Source organism: Capra hircus, chromosome 19 (assembly GCF_001704415.2).
Source record: "Capra hircus breed San Clemente chromosome 19, ASM170441v1, whole genome shotgun sequence".
In the NCBI taxonomy this organism is placed as follows: Eukaryota; Metazoa; Chordata; class Mammalia; order Artiodactyla; family Bovidae; genus Capra; species Capra hircus.
Genome location: NC_030826.1, coordinates 62,319,216 through 62,345,701, shown reverse-complemented (window position 1 = coordinate 62,345,701; position 26,486 = coordinate 62,319,216). Strand labels below are relative to the sequence as shown.

General features: G+C 42.0%; 1 protein-coding gene and 1 pseudogene across 5 annotated transcripts in view; both read left to right on the top strand.

Annotated features, from left to right (window-relative positions):
• The window catches only part of HELZ (helicase with zinc finger), a 151,622-nt gene that overhangs the window by 97,620 nt on the left and 27,516 nt on the right, over positions 1-26,486 (top strand). For all 4 annotated transcript variants that reach the window (XM_018063979.1, XM_018063978.1, XM_018063980.1 and 1 more), the window contains 7 exons: positions 4,549-4,753; positions 10,740-10,791; positions 11,733-11,923; positions 13,608-13,815; positions 22,767-22,846; positions 25,101-25,650; positions 26,043-26,283. In XM_018063979.1, coding sequence (XP_017919468.1) covers positions 4,549-4,753; positions 10,740-10,791; positions 11,733-11,923; positions 13,608-13,815; positions 22,767-22,846; positions 25,101-25,650; positions 26,043-26,283 — 1,527 coding nt within the window. The remainder of the gene's footprint in view (positions 1-4,548; positions 4,754-10,739; positions 10,792-11,732; positions 11,924-13,607; positions 13,816-22,766; positions 22,847-25,100; positions 25,651-26,042; positions 26,284-26,486) is intronic.
• LOC102171821 lies at positions 18,896-19,450 on the top strand (annotated as a pseudogene). Its single transcript, XR_001296936.2, has one exon. The product of XR_001296936.2 is annotated as a cytochrome c pseudogene (transcript).

Sequence of the window (26,486 nt, the reverse complement as noted above, 5' to 3'; positions counted from 1 at the left end):
TTGTCTGTATCATTTGAACAGTTTAATGAACTGTATAACTCAAGTGCTGATAGTTGAGGCATATGGATATTTATGCTTCACTCTTTCCAGTTACGTTAGGAATTAAATTAGTCTCGAAATGCAAGTGAGCCTGGAGGAGGTATCGTGGTTCTTGGGAGCTGCCGTGATGAGGTGTGGGTTCTCTGTGGCTTGAGGTGGTCAGACTGTCCCACGCGTCCCTCATGTGATATTTATACAAAACTAATCTAATGCGTCCAAATACTGATCAAGTTTTTAGGAATAATTACTGTGTATAGTGTATCGGTTTAGAAGGCAGCCAGTTATATAATCTCTTTTTGTTGTAAAGTATTTTTACACAGAATTTTCCTGTTAACTCTAAATGAATGTGGGGAGCTTTCCCTTCTCCTACTCACCAAACCAGCAAACATTTAATATAGTAACTGCTGTCTATTGAGAGCTTTCTCAGTGCCAGGTGCTGGGTCAAGTGCTTTGCACACTCAGCCTCTTTAATCATCGCAGTAACCCTGCAATGTGGGTATTTTATTTGCATTTTAAATGGGCAGCCTGAAGTAGAGCTTCAGTTTCTGCCCAGGGCCACATAGCTATTAAGAGACTCATTCAAACAGATGTCACATTGACTTCAAAACCCGTACTCTTCTTGCCGAGTTACCTTGCCTCTCCCAGGAGATGGTGCCTGTGTGGATAAAAGTGCCCTGAAGACAGAGAGGCAGAGGGGGCCGGTGGGGGGTGGTGCGGGCGGGGGTGGGCTGGTGGGGGATCGTACGTTTTCTCCAGACAAGCATGTTTGGAAAAGATCTTCTTTTGAAGTGAATTTATTAGTGAATTCCACCTGTTCTATAAGACATAAACATTCCACAGATGTGGAGATGTATGTGTGTGTGTGTTTGTGCACACACTCCCTCTCTCTGTGTGAAACAAGGGCACCAAATGAATTTTCAGTGTTTTACCCGTGATCCTAGAAGCAACGTTGGCATGAACATAAAAGCAGACTTTGTGTTCACGTACTGAGTGAAAGTAAGGTTCTGTTTTCTCAAAGTAACTCTTCCATTACCATGTAGAGACACACTTGTGTTCTCTAACCAGCATTGCGTAACATGTTAACATTTTATGGAGCAGCTGAGAATCGATGAAGGGCGTTTAAATAACCCTAGTGGTAAATTTTTCAGTCTGAGTGTTGAAATTCTCAAGTGATCTTCGAGTTAGGTGTTCTGAAATGCCTCATAATACCATGTGTGAAAGTGAAGTGAAGTCGTTCAGTCGTGTCCGACTCTTTGTGACCCCATGGGCTGTAGCCTGCCAGGCTCCTCTGTCTAAGGGATTTTCCAGGCAGTAGTCCTGGAGTGGATTGCCATTTCCTTCTCCAGGGGATCTTCCCAACCCAGGGATCAAACCCGAGTCTCCCGCACTGCAGGCAGACACTTTACCGTCTGAGCCACCAGTATTTCATTAAAGTTCTGAGTTCAAGAACAGTGTGAAATAGTCTGTGAAAGAGCCTTAACAGAAAGAAAGGAATCTTTCTGGCTGTAAGAATTTTTGAAGGAAAAAATACGTTTCTCTCAAGGTTTAAAAGTGGAGAAATAAAGCATTTTTGTTAAGTGATAAAGTATAATAATAATATTGTTGGTGCCCTGTTTTACACATGAGGGGGCTGAGGTAGGAGGAGAGGGTAAATAACTTGCCCAGCTGACTGAGCCTTGACTGAGGCCCAAGCAGCCTAGATCTGGAACCCCTGTACTTGACCTCCCCAGGGCAATCAGGACAGCGAGATTTAAAAGGGAGATTCCAGGCTGCTTTTGGAGTTGTTTTAGCTTGATGAGCTTATAGCCGGTGGTCAGTGTTACTTCTGAAATGGTGTCCTTTAACTTGAAATCTGTTCCTTGATATCCCTGGGATCATATGGACCAGGGTTTCTTAGCCCCTGGGCCACAGAGCGGGCTGCACCCCAGGAGGAGAGCAAGGCGGGCAAGCTCCGCGCCTGTGGACAGCCTTTCCCTGTGCTCACGATACCCCCTAGCTCCGCATCCTGTCAGATCAGCAGCAGCTTTGGATTCTCAAAGGAGCTCAGCCCTGTGCTTGAATCATCCCTAAACCATCCCCTTCCCCTGTCTCTGTCTGTGGAAAATTTGTCTTCCATGAAACTGGCCCCTGGTGCCCCAAAGGTTGGGAACCTCTGGAGCCTTGTCAGGAAGCTACTAGCTTCTTGTGACGCATGAGGCTGGTTCACAGTTCTGCTTCACTTGACGTTACTCAGTGCATTGAGGTCGGTGAGAGGAGTGTAGGGGCAGGGTATGGAGTTTAAAAAGGAGCTTGAAATAGAGCAAGTTCTAGCATTTTGGCTGTGTAAGCTGGGAATGAAATACATTACAAGAATTCAGTATTAAAAACTGGGGTTTGAAAAGTCAGTCCACTCTCTCCTTGTTTTGCTATGTCTTTAAGTTCACATGAACATGAAATGTCACTCTATGAAATTGTTACTTTATCAATTAGACCAAAAAAACTTCCTTTTTAATACAGCATGTAGTGGAATGTGTTGATAAATATTAATGCAGTTGAACATTGTGGGATTTTATCAAAAGGATAGAGAGTTCATGGATTTTTAGATCCTGAGTGCTATGTTGACAACCGTCTTTCCTTTGCTATCAGACTACGAAAATAAAAAATTGATTTCTGAGGAAAGGTTCTTAAGAATAAAAATAAAGAGCATTTCTTAGTGACACACACTTTCAGGGGCTCAGTGACCATTGTGTTAGCCTTTATGTCTTATTGTCAGAAATACTTACTTACTCAGCTCAGCTCAGTTCAGTTGCTCAGTCATGTCTGACCTTTGTGACCCGGTGGACAGCAGCACACCAGGCCTCCCTGTCCATCGCCAGATCCCGGAGTTTGCTCACTCATGTCCATTGACGGTTGGGTGGTGATGCCATCCGACCATCTCATCCTCTGTCGTCCCCTTCTCCTCCCGCCCTCCATCTTTCCCAGCATCAGGGTCTTTTCTAATGAGTCAGCTCTTCGCATCAGGTGGGCAAAGTATTGGAGTTTCATCATCAGTCCTTCCAATGACAATTCAGGACTGATATCCTTTAGGATTGACTGGTTTGATCTCCTTACAGTCCAAGGGTTCTCAAGAGTTTTCTTCAACGTATTTATTATCTTGTAGCATTTTTACTTTTCCTGTTGATGTGGAGGCCTGAAATTTTTTCTGTACTCATTTCTTAAACTCATCTTTAAAAAATTAGAAAAGATGGTAGAAAGCATATGTAAGAGAAATATAGTTTGAAATTAATATCTGCAGTTTTATAAATACTTTAACTCCACTCCCATTCATATACTGGCTTTTGTAACATACAGCTTTGTATTTATGCTTCTTGAAGCCATTTTGATTACCTGCCGTCCAACTGGACACAAGGATACCAACTTGGGAAGAAATCATCTCACAGAGCTTTCATAACATAATAAAGCATTATTTGAACCTCATATTAAAAATAGGTATGCATATTTAAAGAAAGCTGAGCACTGAAGAATTGATGCTTTTGAACAGTGATGTTGGAGAAGACTCTTGAGAGTCCCTTGGACTGCAAGGAGATCCAACCAGTCCATCCTAAAGGAAATCAGTCCTGAATGTTCATTGGAAGGACTGATGTTGAAGCTGAAACTCCAGTACTTTGGCCACCTGATGGGAAGAACTGACTCATTTGAAAAGACCCTGATGCTGGGAAAGATTGAAGGCGGGAGGAGAAGGGGACAACAGAGGATGAGATGGTTGGATGGCATCACTGACTCAATGGGCATGAGTTTGGGTAAATTCCGGGAGTTACTGATGGACAGGGAGGCCTGGCGTGCTGCAGTCAGGGGGGTCGCAAAGAGTCAGACACGACTCACTGAACTGAATTGAACTGATGCATATTTATGATAATCACTTAAAAATCTTTAAACTTTTTACATGTTGTCTTTTGTAATATATATGTAATATTTCTACTATTTGGAGATAAGTTTTCAAAACTTTAAGAACAACAGTGTATGACTGGAACAATTTTGAATGTATTTTTCTCCATTAGTATTTTTTAATTTGATTAGGAGATAATCACTAAAATTAGCATTCCAACTTCCTGTATTTTTCATAATTTAACTTAGTCAATTAATGTTAATAAGCTGTGCTGTGACAGGCATCAGTTAATTAAAAGAAAAGTATGGTAGTAACTAGTTATTTCTTATCGGTTCTGAAATCCTTGCTTATTGTGTGGATAACAACCCTTTTTGTATGCATAGTTGAGCACTGACTGTGTGATCAACCAGGATGAATTTAGAATTTGTATATCCCACGGTACTAGATGTGACTGAGCTTCAGAACCACACTTCCAAAGTCCTGTGATCTGGTGGGAAGATTATACCTGAATCATAGATAAATATTGGACCTAAGGGTTTGGGGTTGGAGTGGGAGAGGGGACCCTAAATTATCTTTAGTTGCTTACAGTCATTTCTGTGATCTTGTCCACTTTAATTGCAAACTGATCTAAATCTTTTCTGTAGGAAATTTTGGGAGCGGTTTATTGCCCTGTGTCATGAAAACAGTAGCCTGCACGGAATCACTTTTGAACAGATCAAAGCTCAGCTAGAGGCTTTAGAACTAAAGAAGACATACGTGTTGAATCCACTGGCACCTGAATTTATACCCCGGGCTCTAAGGGCACAGCACACAGGAAACACCAACAAACCGCAGCAGTCACCCCCCAAGGTAAAGCCCATTAGAAGAATCGAAGAGGTTAAAGCGAGAGAACATGCTGAGGTGTCAGGGCTGTTTTGGGCCTCGGGTCACTCTTAAGTATTGGGGTTGGCAGCCAGCAGGTTCTGCACGGAGCGTGTCCACTGTGGGCACGTAAGCGAGAGTGCGGTGTGTTGGTCAGCCGTGCTACTCGTTGGTATTATCACCCTCGAAGCGTTTTCAAGGGCCTGATTGGGTCCTTTGTCTAATATAGTCTCCCAGTCCTCTCTAATGATAGACATACTTCAGCAAGACACGAATAAAGCAAAGCAGCTTAAAAGCCTGTCACACGTATTAAAGCCATGCTCTTACAGCACTTTTTTTTTTTTTTACAAGGAATAGTATTATTATAACAATATTTGTATAAAGAAAATAGCTCTCATCTGTTGCTGATGATCAGCTGGTTCCCAGTGGTATTTGACACAGTGAGAAAATTGGCCAACTTCCTGAAGATAACTTGAATTGTTTGTTGTTAAGTATTTGTTGGAAGAAACAGTCCAGGCATTGGGATTGGATGTGGGGGAATCAAGGCCATTTCTACTTTTGAACTATAGTTATTTTGGGCAGAAACAGCTGTTTATTTGCTAGATTGCCTGAAAAAAGAAATGCTTGCACTTACCATCTAGAAAAGAAAGCTATGAGAGTGGCCTGTTTAGTATTTATTCTGGTTTTGGGGGTGTATTTATAGTCATCAGCATGATATTAAACTTACTGACATGGATTGAGAGAGTATGCCAGTTTGGGGCTTCATTTTAAAAACTTAAAACATAAGGTGTAAGAAGTAATTATTGGTTTAATATCTTGAACCTTTTAGCTGAGTAGGTATTAAACTGAGATGAAAACTGATTTTCCTGTGTTAATATACTGTTGTCTGAGCTTAATAGAAATGGACCTGATGTGCAGTAATGCTTCAGTGATTTGGGATTGCGAGGAGATTAAGCATTTTGCATAACTGAATCCTCTAGATTTCTAAAGTTTAAACTATGAACAAACTAATGATCAACGTGTTTATCAAATGCTACGTCTCTTCTCTGGCAGCCATTGCAGCGTGTGCTCGAGAAGCAGATTAGCTCCAGTCTTGCTGTGGCAGACGCTGCAGGGACGATGGTCGGAGGAAGCACGTTCCTCAAGTGTGGGCGTTTAGGGTCGTTTCCACTATGGAGATGCTGCTTAGAGAGCACCAAGAGAGTGGAGTGAGGGCAAGAGTGGGGAGATGTGTCAGAAACTCAGCCTCTGTGCCCAGAACAGCATCTGGCTTATCGTAGGTGCTTAGAAGATGAGTGAGTGATGCCCAGTAAGGAGCTCAGACGAAAAGCAAGAAGCATGAGAGAGTGCGAGCTCTCAGGAGCAGCAAGTAGCTTAAAGTGTGTGAAGAGTGGAAACCCAGTTAGAAACTCTTAAACTTTATTGTTTTTTATTTAAAATGTTGCAAAGACATTATACCTTTTGCACATTCTTAAAATACCATAACTGCAATAAACTTTTAATTGGCCAGTGTTAACGTTAATCAGCGTATGATAGGTGTGACTGTATTTAAGCTGTGATACTGATACTGATGTGCACTGGCCCTAAGCAAGATCCTGAAGTTTGCTTTTCTTTTTATCTTAAAGGTAAAGAAAATATGTATTGAATCCACTTGCTTTTCTAAAACTATAAGCTCCCTGAAGTCAAAAATCCCAGTCTGTGTACTCTTTATGGCACCTAGCGCCTAGCCCCTTTCTGCACAGAGTGGTTGCTCAGTAAGGGTCTGATAAGTAAATAAAGATTGTGATGCGTCCAGGAGAGTGCCATGTGGCTTTCTTCTTTCAACTGGAAGATTAAAGGCCACAGTAGCTGCTTTCCGAGTTTTTTCTTTTTAACTTTTTAGGAAATTTTCTTCATTGATCCAGTGGATATCATCTGTTATTCACTGTCACTAACACAGTGGTTCACTAAATTGTTTATATCCCTGGCTGTTGAAAGCTATTATTTGTTCATATGTAATAATAGTGACTTTGGATAACTAAGGTCTAGTGAGTCAAAGGTTATTTTTGTCATCATCTTTCCCTTCACTCCCCAGTACTTTATTTCTGTTAAATTGTTTTGAGGATTGAATTTGTACTGGAATCATTTTTTTTAATCTAGCTCTCTATTGTAGAAAATGTCAAATATATGCATATATAAAATAGTATAAGGAAGTCCGTATCATTTGGCTTCATTTAACTGTCAATTTATCTTCAATTTTGCTTCACCTGCAGCCCACTTCTCTCACTCTACCACCACTGCATATACATATTGGAAAATTTTGAAGCAGATTTTGCATAATTTATTTCATATGCTAGAATCTTTTGATGAAGGGTAATTTACTTCACTGCAATAAAAATGCTATTTCTGAAAACATGACATTAGCCATGTCGTTCCCCCCCCCCCAAGTTTCCTTAATGTTTGACCTTTAATACAGTTCTGTGCATAAGAAATGTTAAAGCTTAGTGTTGTTAATGTTGGGCTAAGACTTAAAATCACAGCTAGATTTAATGTAGATAGTCATCCAGGGCTGGGTGACGCTTGAACATGCTCTGGGACCTGCTTCCTCCGGACCGTCTTTGGCAGGAAAGCATGCCCCCTGCTGTTTATCAATCAGGTAGCTTTTTTTCTCCTCGCTGAGATGTCGGTCCTATGGTTTAGTGAAGGTGCAAAATATTACAGACGTGAGGAGCAGCGGGTAGTCCTAGCTAAGCTTTCATTGCCTCACTGTCTCCAGGCATCATGTACTTACTGGGAAGCACCTGTTTCCCGGGTGCCTACAGAGTGCGTATGGAGGACTTGATTTGCCTGTCTTCGGTCTGCTTACTCCTAGGCTCCATGCTGGAGCAGTGCTGAGAAGCTGCTAAAATGGAAAGGGTTCATTTGTACCTCCCTGAAAGGTGCTCAGAGGGTAGATAGTATTCAGAAATGGATCTTTGGAGCAGATTGTAGCGTTGTTTTCTGGATTGCAGTTTGTGGGCCATTCCTCACTGTCTCCAGCCTTCTGTGCTGTGTCTCAGTCTTACATTAGCCTCCGCTTTCACTTTTCACTTTCATGCACTGGAGAAGGAAGTGGCACCCACGCCAGTGCTCCTGCCTGGAGAATCCCAGGGACAGCGGAGCCTGGTGGGCTGTAGTCCATGGGGTCGCTAAGAGTCGGACACGACTGAAGGGAGTTAGCCGCAGCAGCAGCAGCAGCAGCCACGCTGGGCGTGTCGTGGGCCCTCACTGACATTTGTTGAATGAATAAATGGAAAGCGATGAAAGAATGAGTGAATGAAAAATAATTAATTGACTGAATAAATGGTGGGGTTAAAAAAAAAACAATCCTCAAAAAGTAGATGATATGAACTGCATTTACTTATGATCTTTCTACCAAAGGTATGCGTACTTTCTGAGATTTATTCACAGAAGTTTGGAATTATCATCATGGAATGACTTTTACAGCTAGTCCCAGCTTACCGGTGCATTATTGTTTCGCTCACATGCTACCAAACATTGTGCACTTTGCACAGACCATGCACACTGACTGCCCTGCCGTTGCACACTAGGCCTGAATTCACTGGGCGAGTTTCCCTGCACTGAACCACACTGAACCGCAGGGAACCATGCCGGTGCTGGTTGCGCTTGAAGATAGTGTACTGTCTTTCATGTGAGAGTCCCCAGGTTGCTTTCTTCCCCCGTTTATTCAACAATATTCACTGGGCCAGGAGATGGTGTAGGTTCAGGGAATCATTAAGGACATAAACAGATAAAGTCCCAGATATTTAGGTCCTTTCAGACTTGACGTGCCCCGTCTCCATCAGCAGAGTCATCACAGCAGCACTGAGCTGCGGATGCTTCCTTTCCAGGTTTCTTTTCCGCTCAGGTGATCAGCGTAGCACCCACAGTGCTGACGTATATTGTCTGCTCTAGACGGTGCTTGCTCTCTGTGTTGGTTTCCTATTGCTGCTGTAACAAGGTAGCACACACTCGGTGACTTGAAACAACACGCATTTACTATCTCACATTGCTTTGAGTCAGATGTCCAGGCTGTTTTGGTTGGTTTCTTGGCTCTGTGCCTCAGGAGGCCAGGATCAAGGTGTTGGTCAGCTGGGCCCTTATCCAGGGTCATGCAGGCTGTTGGCAGAATCCAGTCTTCGTGGCTGTAAGGACTGGGCTTCCTGTCTCTTTGCTGGCTGTCCCCTGGGAGCCACTTTCAGCCTCTGCTGACTTCTCCCCAGGTCCCCCTGTGGCCCCGCGTCTCAGAGCTCTCAGCATGCAGCCTTCTGTCCCTTGGAATCTCCGACTTCCCCTTCTGCCATAGCCCTCACTGCCTTTTCCACCGCACCTCTGACTCCAGCTAGAGAGATTTCTCTGGGTTTAGGGCTCACGTGTCTAGACTGGATCCACCCAGGTAGTCCAGGACAATCTTCCTGTGTTGTCTTTAGTTAGGTCTGCAGGGTCCCCTTTGCCCCATGACATGGGCCCAGGGATTGAGGTGGACGTGTCTCTGGGGGGCTGTTCTGCCTCCCACACTGACTACACTGCTGTGTTTTCTCCACGTGCTACACAGTTGCCCCTGTTTGACAGGTTTACCGGCTAAGGAATCTGAACAGTTTGTGAACCTCTTGGCCCGATCTCAGCTCTGTGCCACTGGCGCTCCTTTCTTCTGCCGAGCGTCTGCCTGCGGCTGCTCCCGTTCTCGCTTCCAACTGCTTGCGCTGCTCGTCTTCCCGCTGGGCTGCCGCCCTTGCCCTGCGCGCCTTCTCACTTTCTCTCCTTTCTTCTGCCTGCTTTCCTTTTCACTTCTCTCTTCCTCAGAAGCTCGTTTTTGTTTTAGTTTTATAGCTAGTGACAGTTACTGTCAACCTCCTCTGGTTAATGAACCAACTATGATTCTTCTTGGACTGTTTTTTAAAAAACTTTTTAAGAGTTAGAGCTTAGCTGCCCTTGCATACCCATCTCTAACCAGCTGGACGATCTGGGTATTTCGAGTACTAGCTGATAGGGAGATAAATGAGGCATCACTGACCTTTGCTCTGGTCAAGAAGGGACTTTTCTTCTGGCTGTAGCCATTACCCCTACTTGAGTTTTCAGGTGTAATGCACAAAATAAAACATTCGTGTGGCTGAAGGGTGAGTTGTGTGGTGTGCTTACTTGTGCTGTACAGTGACTTAGTGTGTTTAGTTCAGCCCATGAAAAGAGGAAAAAAATGTTTTAAAGTCTAGACACGCACAGCCATTGTTTCTTCAAGTGTTATTTCTGCCCCAGAGACGTCATTTTTAATGCCACTGTATGAATCTGCCATTGCTTATTTTAGTAAATTTCCTGTGGATGGACATTCAGATCCCCACAAGTGCGGTTACTGTGTTAAAGTGTGTGTCCATTTCTGATGCTTCGGACGTGCACTGCCACCTTCCATTGCAGAGAATCTGTACATTGTCTTAAGCAGATTATGACACTGTGTATTTTCCTGTTCACTCAGTTAATTTTACAGGGTAAGACCGCCATGAATCATACTCAAAATATCGTACACCCAAAGCATGTTTACGTCCATGTCATTATTTTAAAGGTTCTTATCCTCAAGAGTTGAAGACTGATATGTTTCCCTCGAAAAGAGCTTTTACATCCTCATCTAATTCATAGAGAATTGATAGAGAAGCTGCAAAGGAATAGAATTTAGGTATCAGTCATATTGGTGCATATTTCTTTTAACATAAAAACTCATTTGAAAAGAAAAAAGAATTTTAAGTACCCTTAATTTGAAGTTGAGGAAACTTGAGGCCTAGCACCATGACTTAGTGTTTAAAACAGAAACTCAGCTCAGAGGCGTCTAATGGTTATTAATTACAGACTCACAGTCTTTAAATTTTAATTGCTGTACATACATTTCTTTTGCATGGGACTAGGCAAATGGTTATTGTTCTTTCATATTAGGTATGTTTAAATTATACATTTGTGTTTTTCTGTAAAGGGGAAAAGCCTCCATCATACCCAGAATGATCATTTCCAGAATGATGGAATTGGTAAGTGGAAGAATTAGTCCTATGAAAGCTTGTTTTTGTGATGTAAGACATTTATCCCAAATTTCATGGGGAGAGGGACACACACACACAGACACTTTGGAACTCAGCCAAATTTTATTTAACACAACTGTCCTTATGAATGCTTTGATATGTCATATCTGTCAAGGGGTGGTTTTATGGGCACCAAGATACATACTATAGACGTTGTGAGGATGAACGTTTAGCCTCCTGTGCAGTATAAGGTTTTGGATATAATATTGATATATCATTGATATCTTACAAAAGTTTGTTTATACATTTTAAGATAAAGTTCATTTGATTCAAAATGTTACAGAATTATAAAAGGAAAAGCACAAAAAATTTTTAAAATTTTCAGAATTATGCTTTTAAAACAATAATTGCTTAACCATTTTGTACATGACTGTGTAACAGTTGCAGGGCAGAAGTTGATTCTGAAGAATTGTGTATGTTTCCTACTCTTAGAAGAATGTTGACTGTACATGCATGTATATGGTTGTCTCTCTTGAAAGACATGTCCCAGCTCCTTGCAAGACATTTAAAATTACGCTAGTTTATAAAAGGGCTTCCCTGATAGATCAGTTGGTAAAGAATCCACATGCAATTCAGAAGACCCCGGTTGGATTCCTGGGTCTGGAAGATCCGCTGGAGAAGGGATAGGCTATCCACTCCAGTATTCTTGGGCTTCCCTTGTGGGGAAGTTAATAAAAGGGATACATCGTACCTCTCAAGTCAGATACTTTCAGTGGCTGTGGTAAAATGAGTATGTTTTTTAAATATGCTCTACTCTTCCACACTGATAACTCTTTGATTATAAGATACCTCATAGCAAACCTAGGAAATATATTTTGCTGTGGGATGACTTTATTTTTGTCTATGTCAGTATGTAGAGCTATTATGTCCTTTTTCTATTCGTTTTTCAGTTCAGCCCAATCCCTCTGTGCTTATTGGCAATCCTATCAGAGCATATACTCCTCCACCTCCTCTTGGACCTCACCCAAATCTGGGGAAATCTCCAAGCCCTGTTCAAAGAATCGATCCTCACACTGGGACGAGTATTCTTTATGTACCTGCTGTCTATGGAGGGAATGTCGTTATGTCCGTGCCTTTACCTGTAAGTAGCTGTTTAAGAGACTCTCTATCGAATGAGATGAAATGGGCTTCACTAAATTACTACCCAATCAGTGTTCTACCAGTCCCTTTTTTCAGCTTTTCAATGCCTGTAAGCTTCTTTAAAAGCAGCTCTTACGACCCAAAAAATGTGAATTGTTGCTTGCGGTTTGTTACTGGATTGTCAGTGGCTGTGAAGAAATCTGTAGGTTGGATGTCTTGATTGAGAAGCCTTTGTATTGTTTTAAATATTTTTACTGGGAAAAGTTGGGCTAAAAGTTAACAGAGCTAGTAAATTGGACTCTTGTTTTGTAAAGTAATGTTTTTATTTCATCTTTTGCTTTTTCATTCTTATATAATTTACTAACGCTTCCTAAGAAGGAGACAGAAAGGCATAGAGTAGTCTAGCTCCCTTGGATCTAAACATATCTGAGGAATTCCACGCCTTCCTTGCGAAATCCTGCCTGTACTTAAAAACATTATTAAATCATTTCTAAGACTGCCTAGATTTTTAGAGGCTTCCATCTTATGTAAAGGTCATTTTTATTTTCTTTAAGATTTTTGAATATTTTGGTAAGTGAAAAATTTATTGTTAAACAAATATTTCCAAATTCAGGAATTTTTAGCCTAGAAAATATTTCTTTCATTTAAGACAAGTACTGTAACTTCAGATAGAGGTGATCGTTGTCAAGGATCTTGGACACCCCTGTCCGCACGCCCAAAATGGAAAAACGCATAGCTGCTGACATTTTTCAGCCGTATTGGTCATGATAGTTCAGTCACGGCAGCCAGTGAGGACACCTGTCAATAAGAAGTATCTCATTTATGTCGACTCCCGATAGACTTTCAATTTTAGCTGAGTTATTTCCTCCCAGACAGCCTGGCAACATTATATATCATCTCCTTTAAATAGTAAGTCGCTTAGGGTCTAGATTTCATTTCACTAGGTCACAGAGGCTTTTATTATATAAGATTTCTAAGAGTCTGCATTTAACAGTTATATTAAAATAATAGAGATGGTAGCTCAGATGTCATTGTATTTATTCCTTTTATGTTAATATGCAGCAGTTATATATTTAGACACACCTAAAGAAGTTTTCTGTTTCTGTAGTTTAATTAATCAGAAGCATTGGTAAAGTAGTGACATGTTTGAATTTTGCTGACAGTAAATGAACCTTAAATGATCTGGTTATTCATATGAAAGAGTAGTCATACATACTTTTTTGAGTTGAGACTCTTTAGACTGAATTCTTTCTTAAATTTTCTCCCTGTTCTTTTGTTCAGGTTTATTAACCCATATATCTATACAGTTATGACTTTAAAAGGCAATTTTCATGGTGATCTGTTACATATAAACATTCATATCGAAGGAAAACGATTCAAGTCTACAAAATGATTTCATGCCTCAAAAAATAATTGTTAATACCTATGTTTAAGTCTTTGATTTCTTCCTAACCTAGTGTGTACAGGAAATGATCAGTTTTCCCTTCCACACTAAAGATTCAAAGAGCCAGTTAAGATATAACCATCAGTCTTCCAATTGTTACTACCAACATTCGTTTTGTAGTTATTCAGTTTGGTAGAATTAACATCTCTGTGTGTTTGCTCTTTGCTAATTAATAGCACTATAGCAGGTTGACTGCCAAAATGTCCTTAAAGCAATTATTTTATTTCTTGTAATAACCTAGGTGCCATGGACAGGATACCAGGGCAGGTTTGCGGTCGATCCTCGAATCATTACACACCAGGCAGCAATGGCCTACAACATGAACCTCTTACAGACGCATGGACGTGGGTCTCCTATTCCTTACGGCCTCGGGCACCACCCACCTGTCAGCGTAGGGCAGCCACAGAGTCAGCATCAGGAGAAAGACCAACATGAGCAAAGTCGAAACGGTGAGCCGCTCCGCTGTTCCCATGCTCGTGAGCTGATGACGTGCCCAGCAGTGTCACCATGTGAAGCTCCCTAGCAGGACGATTGCTGACTCGTTCGTGGAAGACCTCTTTGAGAAGGAATCTGATGTGGAAACCCTGGGTCCTCTCTCCAGAACACACAGATATGTGCACAGATGTACAGAATTTGCATGCAGCCTGTCACTTACGATTGACATTATCCATTTTCTGAAAAAACTGTTAGTAGATCATTTTAAATGAAAATCATTTAAAGCTGAGATAGTTAAGCCCTCTCCCATTAAACATTTTTGCTGATGCAGAATGCTGCTGTAGCATACTGAGCATGAATGGCTGCTCTGCAACAGCTGATCTAAAGGAGTTACTTCTTGTGCAGATCCTGGTCTCTTGTCCACTAGAGTTTATAAAAAGGAAAAATTGCCCTCTATCTATTTTAAAGTCTAGTCTATTGGGGTATAATTCATACATGGTAAAATTCAGCCTTTTAAAATGTAGTTTGATGTGTTTGGACCCATATATAGAGGTGCCCACCACCACCAGTGTTGAGATTCGGAGTTCCCGCGTTTCCCTGGAGACACCCTCTTATCCCTGCGCAGTCAGTCTCCTCCTCCACCCCAGCCCTGGGCGACCGCTCCTCTGACTTATGTCCCTGTGCTTTTGTCTTTCGTCTGCCATGTAAATCGAATCCCAGTGTCTGGGCTCGTTCACTTAGCTTAATCTAAGCTTCTTAGATCAATGTGTGCTGCCTAGATCAGTTGTTTGTTCCTCTCTGCCGTTGATGAGTAGTCCCTTGTATGGATGAACTGCACTGTCCTTGTCTCTCCATTGATTGTTTTTATCTGGCCTTAGGTATTTCTGATTTTTGCCTGTCATGAGTAAAGGTGCTATGAACATGTGTCGAACATATTTTCATTTCTCTTGGGTAAATGCCCAGGATTGGACTGTTATGTTGACACTTTTGTTAACTTTGTAAGAAACTGCCATACTGTTTTCCAAAGTGACCAAAACCATTTTTCATTTCTACTGTGTGTGAGATTTCTAGTTGCTCCTTAGTGCTCCTTAGTTCTTAGCGCCATCAGCTTTTTAAATTTTACCCTTGCTCATGGATATCTGATAGTATCCAATTACTGTGTTGTTCTGCATGTTACTGGTGACCAGTGAGGTTGAGTGTCTTTTCGTTGGGTTTATTTGTTATATATACGTCTTTGATGCGGTGTCTATTCATATCTTTTGTCTACTTTTTTACTGGCTTGTCTTACTAAGTTATAAGAGTTCTTTATACATTCTGGATAAAAATCTTTAATTAGATGTGTGTTTTGAGAATATTTTCTAGGTTGTCTCTTGCCTTTTAATTTTCTTAACAATATCTTGCAAAGAATAGAAGTTTCCGTTTTTGATGAAGTCCAGTTTATTCTTTTTTTTTCTTCTGTGTACCGTATTTTTGGCATTATGTCTGAAACGTTTCTGCCTTCTCTGTTTTTTTCTAGAAGTTTAATAGTTTCAGCTGTTATATTAGGGTCTACTTTGAGTTAATTTTTATACATGGTATGAGGTAAGAATTGAAAATTTTCTTTAGGATCATTTTATTTTGCATATATGTATGCTCAGTTGTTCCAACACGATTTTTTTAAATTTATTTTTTAAAATTAATTTATTTTAATTGGGGGCTAATTACTTTACATTATTGTAGTGGTTTTTGCCATACATTAACATGAGTCAGCCATGGGTGTACATGTATTCCCCATCCTGAACCCACCTCCCACCTCCCTCCCCATCCTATCCCTCAGGGTCATCCCAGCGCACCAGCCCTGAGCACCCTGTCTCATGCATCGAACCTGGACTGGCGATCTGTTTCACACATGGTAATATCCATGTTTCAGTGCCGTTCTCTCAGATCATCCCACCCTCGCCCTCTCCCAGAGTCCAATAGTCTGTTCTTTACATCGGTGTCTCTTTTGCTGTCTCACATACAGGGTCATCGTTACTATCTTTCTAAATTCCATATATATGCCTTAATATACTGTATTGGTGTTTTTCTTTCTGGCTTACTTCACTCTGTATAATAGGCTCCAGTTTCATCCTCCTCATTAGAACTGATTCAAATGCATTCTTTTAAATAACTGAGTAATATTCCATTGTGTATATGTACCACAGCTTTCTTATCCTTTTATCTGCTGATAGACATCTAGATTGCTTCCATGTCCCGGCTGTTGTAAACAGCCAACACCATTTTTCCTCCTTTAAAATCACCTGGTGCCTTTGTTAAAATCAGTTTCCCACGTATGTGAAGGCTGCTGTCTTCTGCTGGTACACGTGCTTATTTTTGCCAAATATGCTCCTCTTGAGTGCTATAGCTTTATGAAAGTCTTGAAATCAGGTAGTATGAGTCCTCCAACTTTATTCTTCTTTTTCAGAAGAATCTATTCCAGGTCCTTTGCATTTTCACCTACATTTTAGAATGAGCTTGTCAGTTTCTACTAAAAAGCCTGCTGGGATTTTGATTAGAATTGGTTGAATCTGTGGGTCAGTTTTGGGGGAGAACTGACATCTTAATATTTAATTTTCTGATATATGAACAGAGTGTCTCTCTCTTCTTTAAGGTCTTTCTTTTCTCCCTTAAAAAAAATATTTTTCAAACTACAAACTTGCACGTGTTTTGTTAAGGTGAAGGCCTGGATTGGTATAGTGTCTCCCCAGTAGTGCATCCTACAGAATCCCAGGGTTATATCTTTATTTCATTCAGTCCAGGACATTTTCTGAAAGGTGAATTTAGGTGTGTTATTAGAGATTTTCCTAAGTATTTTTCTCTTACTGCTTTCTAGTTTTAAGTCAGTTGTGATAAGGGAACCCACTTTGTATGACTTGAATCCTTTTGAACTTATTGAGATTTGTTTCACAGCTCAGGATGTGGTCTGTCTTTCTAATGCTCCATGCACATTGGTTGACAGTGGAGCACTCCAGCGCTGCAGGTCAGGTTGCTTGATAGGACTGTTCAAGGCTGCTTTGTCTTTGCTGATTTTCTGTCTACCTGTTAAAAAATGGATATTGAGAGAGGAATACTGAATTCTCCAAATATCATTGGTGTTTATCTATTTTTCCTGTGATTTTTGCTTGATGATTTCTGAAGTTTCTGATGTTGGGTACATAAACATTTAGGATTATATACTCTTGGACATGAGTTTGAGCAAACTCGGGGAGTTAGTGAAGGACAGGAAAGCCTCGCACACCACAGTTCATGGGGTCGCAAAGAGTCAGACACGACTTAGCTACTGAACAGCAGCTCTTGATTAATTAACTCATTTTGCAGTATGGAATGAACTTCTTTTTCTCTGATAATATTCTTTGCTCTGTGCTCTACTTTGCTGAACATCAGTGCAGACACTTCAGCTTTCTTTTGGAAAGTGATAGCACAGTATTTGTTTTAACTTCTATTTTTAATCTATTTGTGTCTTTATACTTAAAGTGCATTTCTTTTAGTTTACAAAAAATCTGATGTGACAATCTCTACCATTTAGTTGGGAGATCTAGAACATTTATACCTGATGTGATGATTGATAGTTATTTTTATCATCTTCCTATCTGTTTTAAATTTGTCCAATCTGGTTTTGTTCCCTTTTTCCTTTGATTCTGCCTTCTTTTGAATTAGTTGCATGTTTTTTGTTTGCATTTTATCTCCTCTGTTGGATTATCAGCTGTAGCTCTTTTTATTATTTTAGTATTTGCTCTAAGGCTAATAGCATTCATCCCTAATTCACCACAGTTCCCTTTCCCTCCTATGTCTCATCGCTCCAGGTTAGCAGGAGAACATTACAGTCTTTCAGTTTTTCCTCTTCTGGCCTTTAAGTATGGTTCTCATGCATTTTACTTTTACGTATGTTATAAGCCCCAAACATTGTTATTATTTTCATTGAAATAGCCAAGTACCTTTTTAAAGTGTTTTAATAATAAGAGAAATAATCTTTTGTGTCTCCATGTAGTTAGTATTTCTGGTAATCTTGATATTCCTGTTTCGATTTGAGTAAGTTTTCTTCTGCCTGAGGGACTTCTTTTAACACTCCTTGTACTTCAAGCCTGTTGGTGATGAATTCTTTCAGCACTTATATGTCTGAAAGTGTTTCTATTTCACTATCCTTTTTGAAAGGTTTTTCCAGAGTAGAGAATCTTGGTTGATAGTTTTTATCTTTTCGTTTTCTTGCTTACATTGTTTCCAGTGAGAAATCTAATATCATCTTTATCTTTGTTTTTCTGTATATAACATGTCTTTTTTTCTCCAACTACTTTTAACTACTTTTAAGAGTTTCTTTTTATACTAGTTTTAGTAGTTTGATTATGATAATATTCCTTGGAGTAGTTTTATCCATGCTTCTTGGATTTAGGGTTTGTTGAGCTTCTTGGATATGTGGGTTTACAGTTTTCATCAAATTTGGAAAGCTTTGACTTCTATTACATTAGAATTTGTTTCTGTCTCACCTCTTTTTCTCTTCTGGAATTTCAGCTACCCATTTATTCAGTTCAGTTCAGTTCAGTCAATCAGTCGTGTCTGACTCTTTGAGACCCCATAGACTGCAGCACGCCAGGCCTCCCTGTCCATCACCAACTCCCGGAGTTCACGCAGACACATGTCCATTGAGTCGGTGATGCCATCCAGCCATCTCATCCTCTGTCATTCCCTTCTTCTCCCTCCTTCAGTCAGTCCCAGTATTAGGGTCTTTTCAAATGAGTCAGCTCTTCGCATCAGGTGCCCAAAGTATTGGAGTTTCAGCCTCAGCATCGGTCCTTCCAGTGAACACCCAGGACTGATCTCCTTTAGGACGGACTGGTTGGAGGTCCTTGCAGTCCAGAGGACTCTCAAGAGTCTTCTCCAACACCACAGTTCCAAAGTATCAATTCTTTGGTGCTCAGCTTTCTTTATAGTCCAACTCTCACATCCATACATGACTACGAGAAAAACCATAACTTTGACTAGACAGACCTTTGTTGGCAAATAATGTCTCTGCTTTTTATTATGCTGTCTAGATCGGTCATAACTTTTCTTCCAAGGAGCAAGCATCTTTTAATTTCGTGGCTGCGAGAAAGCGGGACGTTCGGCTTGTGAGCGGGAACTTCTTGGTCGCGCACAGAAAAAGAACGATTTTAAAATGGGTGATGTTGAGAAGGGCAAGAAGATTTTTGTTCAGAAGTGTGCCCAGTGCCATACTGTGGAAAAGGGAGGGAAGCACAAGACTGGGCCAAACCTCCATGGTCTGTTTGGACGAAAGACAGGTCAGACTGCTGGATTCTCTTACACAGATGCCAACAAAAACAAAGGTATCACCTGGGGAGAGGAGACGCTGATGGAGTACTTGGAGAATCCCAAGAAGTACATCCCTGGAACCAAGATGATCTTTGCTGGCATTAAGAAGAAGGGAGAGAGGGAGGACTTGATAGCTTATCTCAAAAAAGCTACCAATGAGTAATAGTTGGCCACTGCCTTATTTATAATGAAACAGAAGTGTCTCATGACTTTTGATGTGTACCATATTTAAATTGATCTCATACACTAGAATTCAGATCATGAATGGCTGATGGAATAATTCTGTTGGACAGTCCTGATTTAAATAAGATTGGTCTGTGGCTAAACAAACAAACAAAAAAATTTCGTGGCTGCAATCACCATCTGCACTGATTTTGGAGCCTCCCCCCCAAAATAAAGTCTGTCACTGTTTCCATTGTTTCCCCATCTATTTGCAATGAAGTGATGGGACCAGATGCCATCTTAGTTTTCTGAATGTTGAGTTTTAAGCCAGCTTTTTGACTCTCCTCTTTCACTTTCATCAAGAGGCTGTTAAGTTCTTCTTTGCCTTCTGCCGTAAGGGTGGTGTCATCTGCATATCTGAGGTTATTGATATTTCTCTCGACAATCTTGATTCCTGCCTATGCTTCATCCAGTCCAGCATTTCTCATGATGTACTCCGCATATAAGGTAAATAAGCAAGGTGGCGATATACAGCCTTCACGCCCTCCTTTCCTGATTTGGACGCAGTCCGTTGTTCCATGCCCAGTTCTGTTGCTTCCTGACCTGCACACACACTTCAAAGGAGGCAAGTCAGGTGGTCTGCTAATCGCATCTCTTAAAGACTTTTCCACAGTTTGTTATGATCCACACAGGTAAAGGCTTTGGCATAGTCAGTAAAGCAGAAGTCGGTGTTCTCCCGGAACCTCTTGCCTGTCCTGTGGTCCAGCAGGTGTTGGCAGTTTGATCTCTGGTTGCTCTGTCTTTTCTAAATCCAGCTTGAACATCTGGAAGTTCATGGTTCATGTACTGTTGAGGCCTGGCTGGGAGAATTTTGAGCTTTAGTTTGCTAGTGTGTGAGATAAATGCAATTGTGAGGTAGTTTGAGCATTCTTAACAGTTCTTTTCTTTGGGATTGGAATGAAAACTGACCTTTTCCAGTCCAGTGGCCACTGCTGAGTTTTCCAAATTTGCTGGCATACTGAATGTAGTACTTTCACAGCGTGATCTTTTAGGATTTGAAATAGCTCAACTGGAATTCCATCACCTCCACTAGCTTTGTTCTTAGTGATGCTTCCTAAGGCCCGCTCGACTTCGCATTCCAGGGTATCTGGCTCTAGGTGAGTGATCACACCATCGTGATTATCTGGGTTTTTCTGTATAGTTCTTCTGTGTATTCTTGCCACCTCATCTTAGTATCTTCTGCTTCTGTTAGGTCCGTACCATTTCTGTCCTTTATTGAGCCCATCTTTGCATGAAATGTTCCCTTGGTGTCCCTGATTTTCTTGAAGAAATCTCTAGTCTTTCCCATTGTATTGTTTTCCTCTATTTCTTTGCATTGATCACTGAGGAGGGCTTTCTTATCTCTCCTTGCTATTCTTTGGAACTCTGCATTCAAATGGGTATATCTTTCCTTTTCTCCTTTGCCTTCCACTTCTGTTCTTTTCACAGCTATTTGTAAGGCCTCCTCAGACAACCATCTTGCCTTTTTGCATTTTTTTTCTTGGGGATGGTCTTGATCCCTGCCCCCTGTACAATGTCATGAACCTCCATCCATAGTTCTTCAAGCACTCTGTCAGATCTAATCCCTTGAATCTTTTTGTCACTTCCACTGTATAATCATAAGGGATTTGATTTGGAATTGTCCAGTGGTTTTCCCTACTTTCTTCAATTTAAGCCTGAATTTGGCAAGAAGGAGTTCATGATCTGAGCCACAGTCAGCTCCCGGTCTTGCTTTTGCTGACTGTATAGACCTTCTCCATCTTTGGCTACAAAGCATATAATCAGTCTGATTTCGGTATTGACCATCTGGTGATGTCCATGTATGAAGTCTTCTCCTGTGTTTATTGGAAAAGGGTATTTGCTATGACCGATGCGTTCTCTTGGCAAAATTCTATTAACCTTTGCCCTGCTTCATTCTGTACTCCAAGGCGAAATTTGCCTGTTACTCCAGGTATTTCTTGACTTCCTACTTTTGCGTTCCAGTCACTTATAATGAAAAGGACATCTGTTTGGGGCTTTAGTTCTAGAAGGTCTTATAGGTCTTCATAGAACCGTTGAACTTCAGCTTCTTTGGCATTACTGGTTGGGGCATAGATTTATTAGGCTTCTTGAAGGACTGATGTTGAAGCTGAAACTCCAATACTTTGGCAACCTGATGCCAAGAGCTGACTCATTTGAAAAGACCCTGATGCTGGGAAAAATTGAAGGAGGCAGGAAAAGGGGACGACAGAAGATGAGATGGTTGGATGGCATCACCGACTCAGTGGACATGAGTTTGGGTGAACTCCAGGAGTTGGTGATGGACAGGGAGGCCTGGCGTGCTGCGTGCGGTTCATGGGGTCGCAAAGAGTCGGACGCCACTGAGCGACTGAACTGAACTGAGCTAAAATTTTCCCACAGTTCATGCATGCCCTTTTCATTTTTAAAAAAAATTCTTTTTTTCTTTTTGCATTTCATCAAGCCTTGTTTCTACTGCTAATGCCTTCAGGTTCACAGTTTTTCTTTTGCAGTGTCTAATCTGCTAACTCCATCTGGTTTATTTTCATCTTGGGTGTTGTAGTTTTCATTTCTGAGGTTTAGTAGTGAAGCTGTTTTGGCACAGAGTTCCAGTGGCATTCTTAAAAGAATGTTTTCAAGGAAGAACTCAAATTAAGGATTCTTTCAAGAGATTTAGAATATCCAGTAGTTAGTTCTTATAGATTAAAAGCCTTTCACATGCATGAACTAGCATCATTTGTCTATTATAATTGTGATTTTTTCACCTTAATACACTTCCTTTATTATTTATCATCCACTTATATTTAGTTTGATAGCTATTACTTTTGAAAATATAACTGCATTCTTTTCAGAATATCTTTTATTTAGTTTAGATTCCTTTGCATGCATGTGTGTGAAGTTGCTTCAGTCATTTCCAGCTTTTTGCGACCCCATGGACTGTACCCCACCAGGCTCCACTGTGCATGGGATTCTCCAGGCAGGAATACTGGAGTGGGTTGGCATGCCTTCCTCCAGGGGATCTTAGATTCCTTTACTAAGTAAAACTGACAGATTATTTGGATTTTCACTTAATTGCACTTGTAAGTGGCCAAAGTATTAAGCCATACATAGGCAGGAACACGAAGGCCTTTTCTATGTCTAGTCTACAAAAATGAGGCTGGAAACTCCTGGAGAATGGGAAGTTATCTTTCGGATTATTTGATGTTTTAAGGTTATCCCTTACTGAGTTTTTGCCTTGTCAAAGAAATTTGCTTCATTTATAAATTTTCTTTCTTGCAGAGAAATTGCAACTCCAAAATTTTAAGAGCAAAACCAAAGTAGTAATAATCAATAATGGGTGAAAAAATGTTTAAAATGTCCTACTTTTTGTCTAATATTGAATAGTCATTGGAATTTGTGACATCTACTGGAGACAGTGTATAACAGCTTTATAATATCTCCTTAGGTAAGAGTGATACAAATAATCCTGGCCCTGAAATCAGTAAGGTTCGGACGCCGGAGAAGAAACCCGCAGAAGCCAAACAGGTACGAGATTTACCTTCAGTGAGTGCATTGTGCTTATGGACTCAGTTTCCCTGAGCGTCTTAGGGTCCTGGTGTTTTACAGAAAGTTATCTCCCCTTTTACGTTTTGTTGTTTGGTGAGGATCTAGTGGGCACGCTGCACTCTCTCCCTCTGCTGCTGCTTTGCGGCATCACTTTATTTATCAGAGTGCTTTTCTCAAATTATGTTATTCAGTGATAGACTCAAACTTAGAGACTTCTTATGGCAAAGTAGCAGGTGAAGACGTAGCTGTAGCTGTGTCATCAAACATTGCCTCCGATTGGGAAGGGCTGTTGAGTGAAGGGAGACTCCGTGCTCTCAAGTCCCTCTCTCGCCGTGCCTGCTGTGTCCATCCTTAACTCTCACCCTGCCTCTTCATCTGCGTCTGTGCTCATGGACCAGGCAGGGGAGAACCGCACCCTGGTTGAGTGAGCACTACTGGAGGGTCACGTTTTCTGCTCTCAGGGCACCCGTGGGGCACCTCCATATGTCTCTTACGTGTACCAGGCTCCCTTTGCCCAGTTTACTCAACAGCTCTTTTGATGACTGGGTACCTTCTGCCATTATTCTCAGGATCGGAAGATGACCTCGCCTTAGAGATTAAACCCTCAGGATTTCACCCTGCTAGCTGAGAACTTTGGACTTGACACTTTTTGTCCTCAGACACCCTTACGTCTTCATCACCAGCCTCAGAGGAAGTTTCCGTGAAAACTTAATCTCTCCTCTTCCAATCATGTCCCTTGTGTTTCAGGAGGAAGATAGCACTCCGTAGCTTAAAAACCTTCAGTAGCTTACCACAGTTTATGAGATTAAAAGAAAAATGTTTATATTCAGTATTGAATCATCCCAGGTCTTGTGTAATTGGGCTGTTGAAGTTTCATTTGATGTGAAAGTGAAGTCACTCAGTCGTATCCAACTCTTTGCAACCTCGTGGACTGTAGCCTACCAGGCTCCTCTGTCCATGAGATTCTCCACGCAAGAATACTGCAGTGGGTTGCCATTTCCTTTTCCAGGGGATCTTCCTGGCCCAGGGATTGAACCCGGGTCTCCCACTTTGGAGGCAGACGCTTTACCCTCTGTGCCACCAGGGAAGCCCATTTGATGTCAAGGAGAAGGGAATTAGCATGCAAGCCTAGCTGTAGCTCTGTGTACACAAAACTCTCATCCCCGCAGATCCACCGTACTTTTTCTCTCCTCCCCTCTCTCAGTGTGTAAGCTGTTCCCTTTATCTAGCATGTCTTTCCCTCACTGCAAAACTCCAACCTCTTGTAAAGATTCAGCTCAAGTGTCATCACCTCTGTGAAGTCACCTTTGACTTTCTCAGGCTGTGGGATCTCACGTCACATCCTCTTACAGCACCTCTGATTTTACGTTTACGTGTTGATGTCCTCTACTGGACTCCGAGCCAGATTTTAGCAAACTTTCTGTAAGAGGCCAGATAGTAAATTTTCAGACTTGGTGGGCCATACGGCTTCTGTTGCAGCTCTTCACCTCTGCCATCATTGTGAGAAGACAGACACAGAGGACATGTAAGCGAATGAGTATGGCTGCGTTCCATTAAAACTTTCTGTACGAAAATGTAGTGGACAGGAAGCGGCCTGGGGGCCATGGTGCCAGCCCTCGCTCTGCACTCTGGATGGTACAGAAACAGACTCCCTGTGCCTTTAATCTCTCACACCGGGCACAGTGTCCTTGGCGCGCCCTCAGTAAGTGTGTGTTGAAGGAACGATGGCAGAAGTCGGCAGCCAGACTGCTTATTCAAAGATGATGCATTTTTGCTTATTTTTTTGTTCACTTCAAAGTTATTTGAGTTGAGACAAGTTTTTTATTTTAATGTAGATATGTTTGAGGAGATGTTTGAAGAGATGTATAAAAGCAATAAAATCAGAAAGAAAGAATACATTTCAGTGATTTATATCAGAAGAAAATAATTGGTTATCTTTCCAAGGAAGGAAGTGTTTTTAAAAAAATGGTGTTTTCAAAGTCAATATGCTAATAAAATAGTAGTATCTCTCTTTATGACTCAGATTTAATATGCTGTTTTTTCCGTTTCATCTTTCCTGATGTAAAGCATATTCTCTTGATTGTCAGAAAGTGATTTACGAGGCAGCAGCCTCCTGCTCCTACTGATAAGAATGGAGCATACCCTTTAGAAATGCTGAGGGGAGGAGAGGTGGGGAGCCACAGGACTTAGATCTTCTGCAGCTAAAAAATATTTCTCCTGTTTTTTTTTTTAGATTGATTTGGAATCAAACCCACAGAACAGAAGTCCTGAATCACGTCCTGGCATCGTTTATCCCAATCCCAAATTTCATCGCAAAGATAATCTCACCCCAAGACACATAAACCTTCCTCTCCCGGCCCCCCATGCACAGTACGCCATCCCCGGTCGTCATTTTCATCCGCTCCCCCAGCTCCCGAGACCACCCTTCCCAATTCCGCAGCAGCACGCCTTGCTGAATCAGCAGCAGAGTACCTTGCCTGAACAGCCGAGCCCCGTGCCTGCCCAGCCCAGTCAGGTGGCCCCTCAGCTGGGCCCGCCGCCGCCTCAGCTCTCCCCTGCCTACCCAGCCGGCCCCGGCAGCGCTTTTTTCAATAACGCGGTTCCCCACCGACCACAGTCCCCGCCCGCGGAGGCTGTGGTTCCCGAGCAGCAGCCCCCACCCGTGCTGCCGGAGGGCCACAGTCCCCTGCGGGCCCTCGCGCAGCCCGGCCCCATCCTGCCTTCACCTCTGAACAGCTTCCCGGACGAGAGCCCCCCGGGCCTGCCGATGGGGGAGGCTTTGGGTGAGTTCTCCGGTCACCACAGGACAGGACGGCGTCTGAGAGTGTTTCTTTCAGTGACGTGTGCCGTACCGTGTTCGTTGGAATCAGGATTGATTCGTTTCTTCACATAATGCTGGCCAAAAGAATCACTTAGTGTAATAATCAGAATCTAGCTCCAAATGCTGTATAGAACCAAGCGCACAGTTGGTGCCAGGTTGCGTCATGCTGTAGGTGAGGAGGAGTCCCCATCATCACCGTGATTTAGTTAGTGGCGAAATTAGGAGTCCTGCTTTCTCCAAACTCACATGGTAGCTGTGCCTTTGTGGAGAATATCTGATTGTAAAACTTCCTGAAGAAGTTAACTTGAAACCCTAAATGCTGAAAACTCAAACTTGTTGCAAATGTGTTTGCAGATCGTGTGCACGGGAGCGTGGCTCTGGAGACCCTGAGGCAGCAGCACGTGCGGCTGCAGCAGTGGGGCGAGCACCACGCCTGCCTCAGTCAGGGTGGCCTCCCGTACCCGCACCACCCCCACCCGCACCCGCACCTCCAGCACCTTCCCCAGCCGCCCGTTGGACTGCCTCAGCCCCCAGCGAGAGCGGACTGGAAGCTCCCCAGCAGTGCCGAAGATGAAGCGGAAACAACTGACTCACGGTCAGAAACAGCTGACTCCCACTCACTTCAGCAGGCTGAGCAGGGCCCCGAGGCGGGGCCTCCTCACTGTTTTCTCTCTTGAGTGTCGTCCTTTTAGCCTCATACGGGAATACTGTCCCAAAGAAACTGGATGCCAGCCTTCTAGGCAACTGCTACACAGTTCTGTCGATTGACTCTAAAGTACAGAACACCTTTTTAGAAGC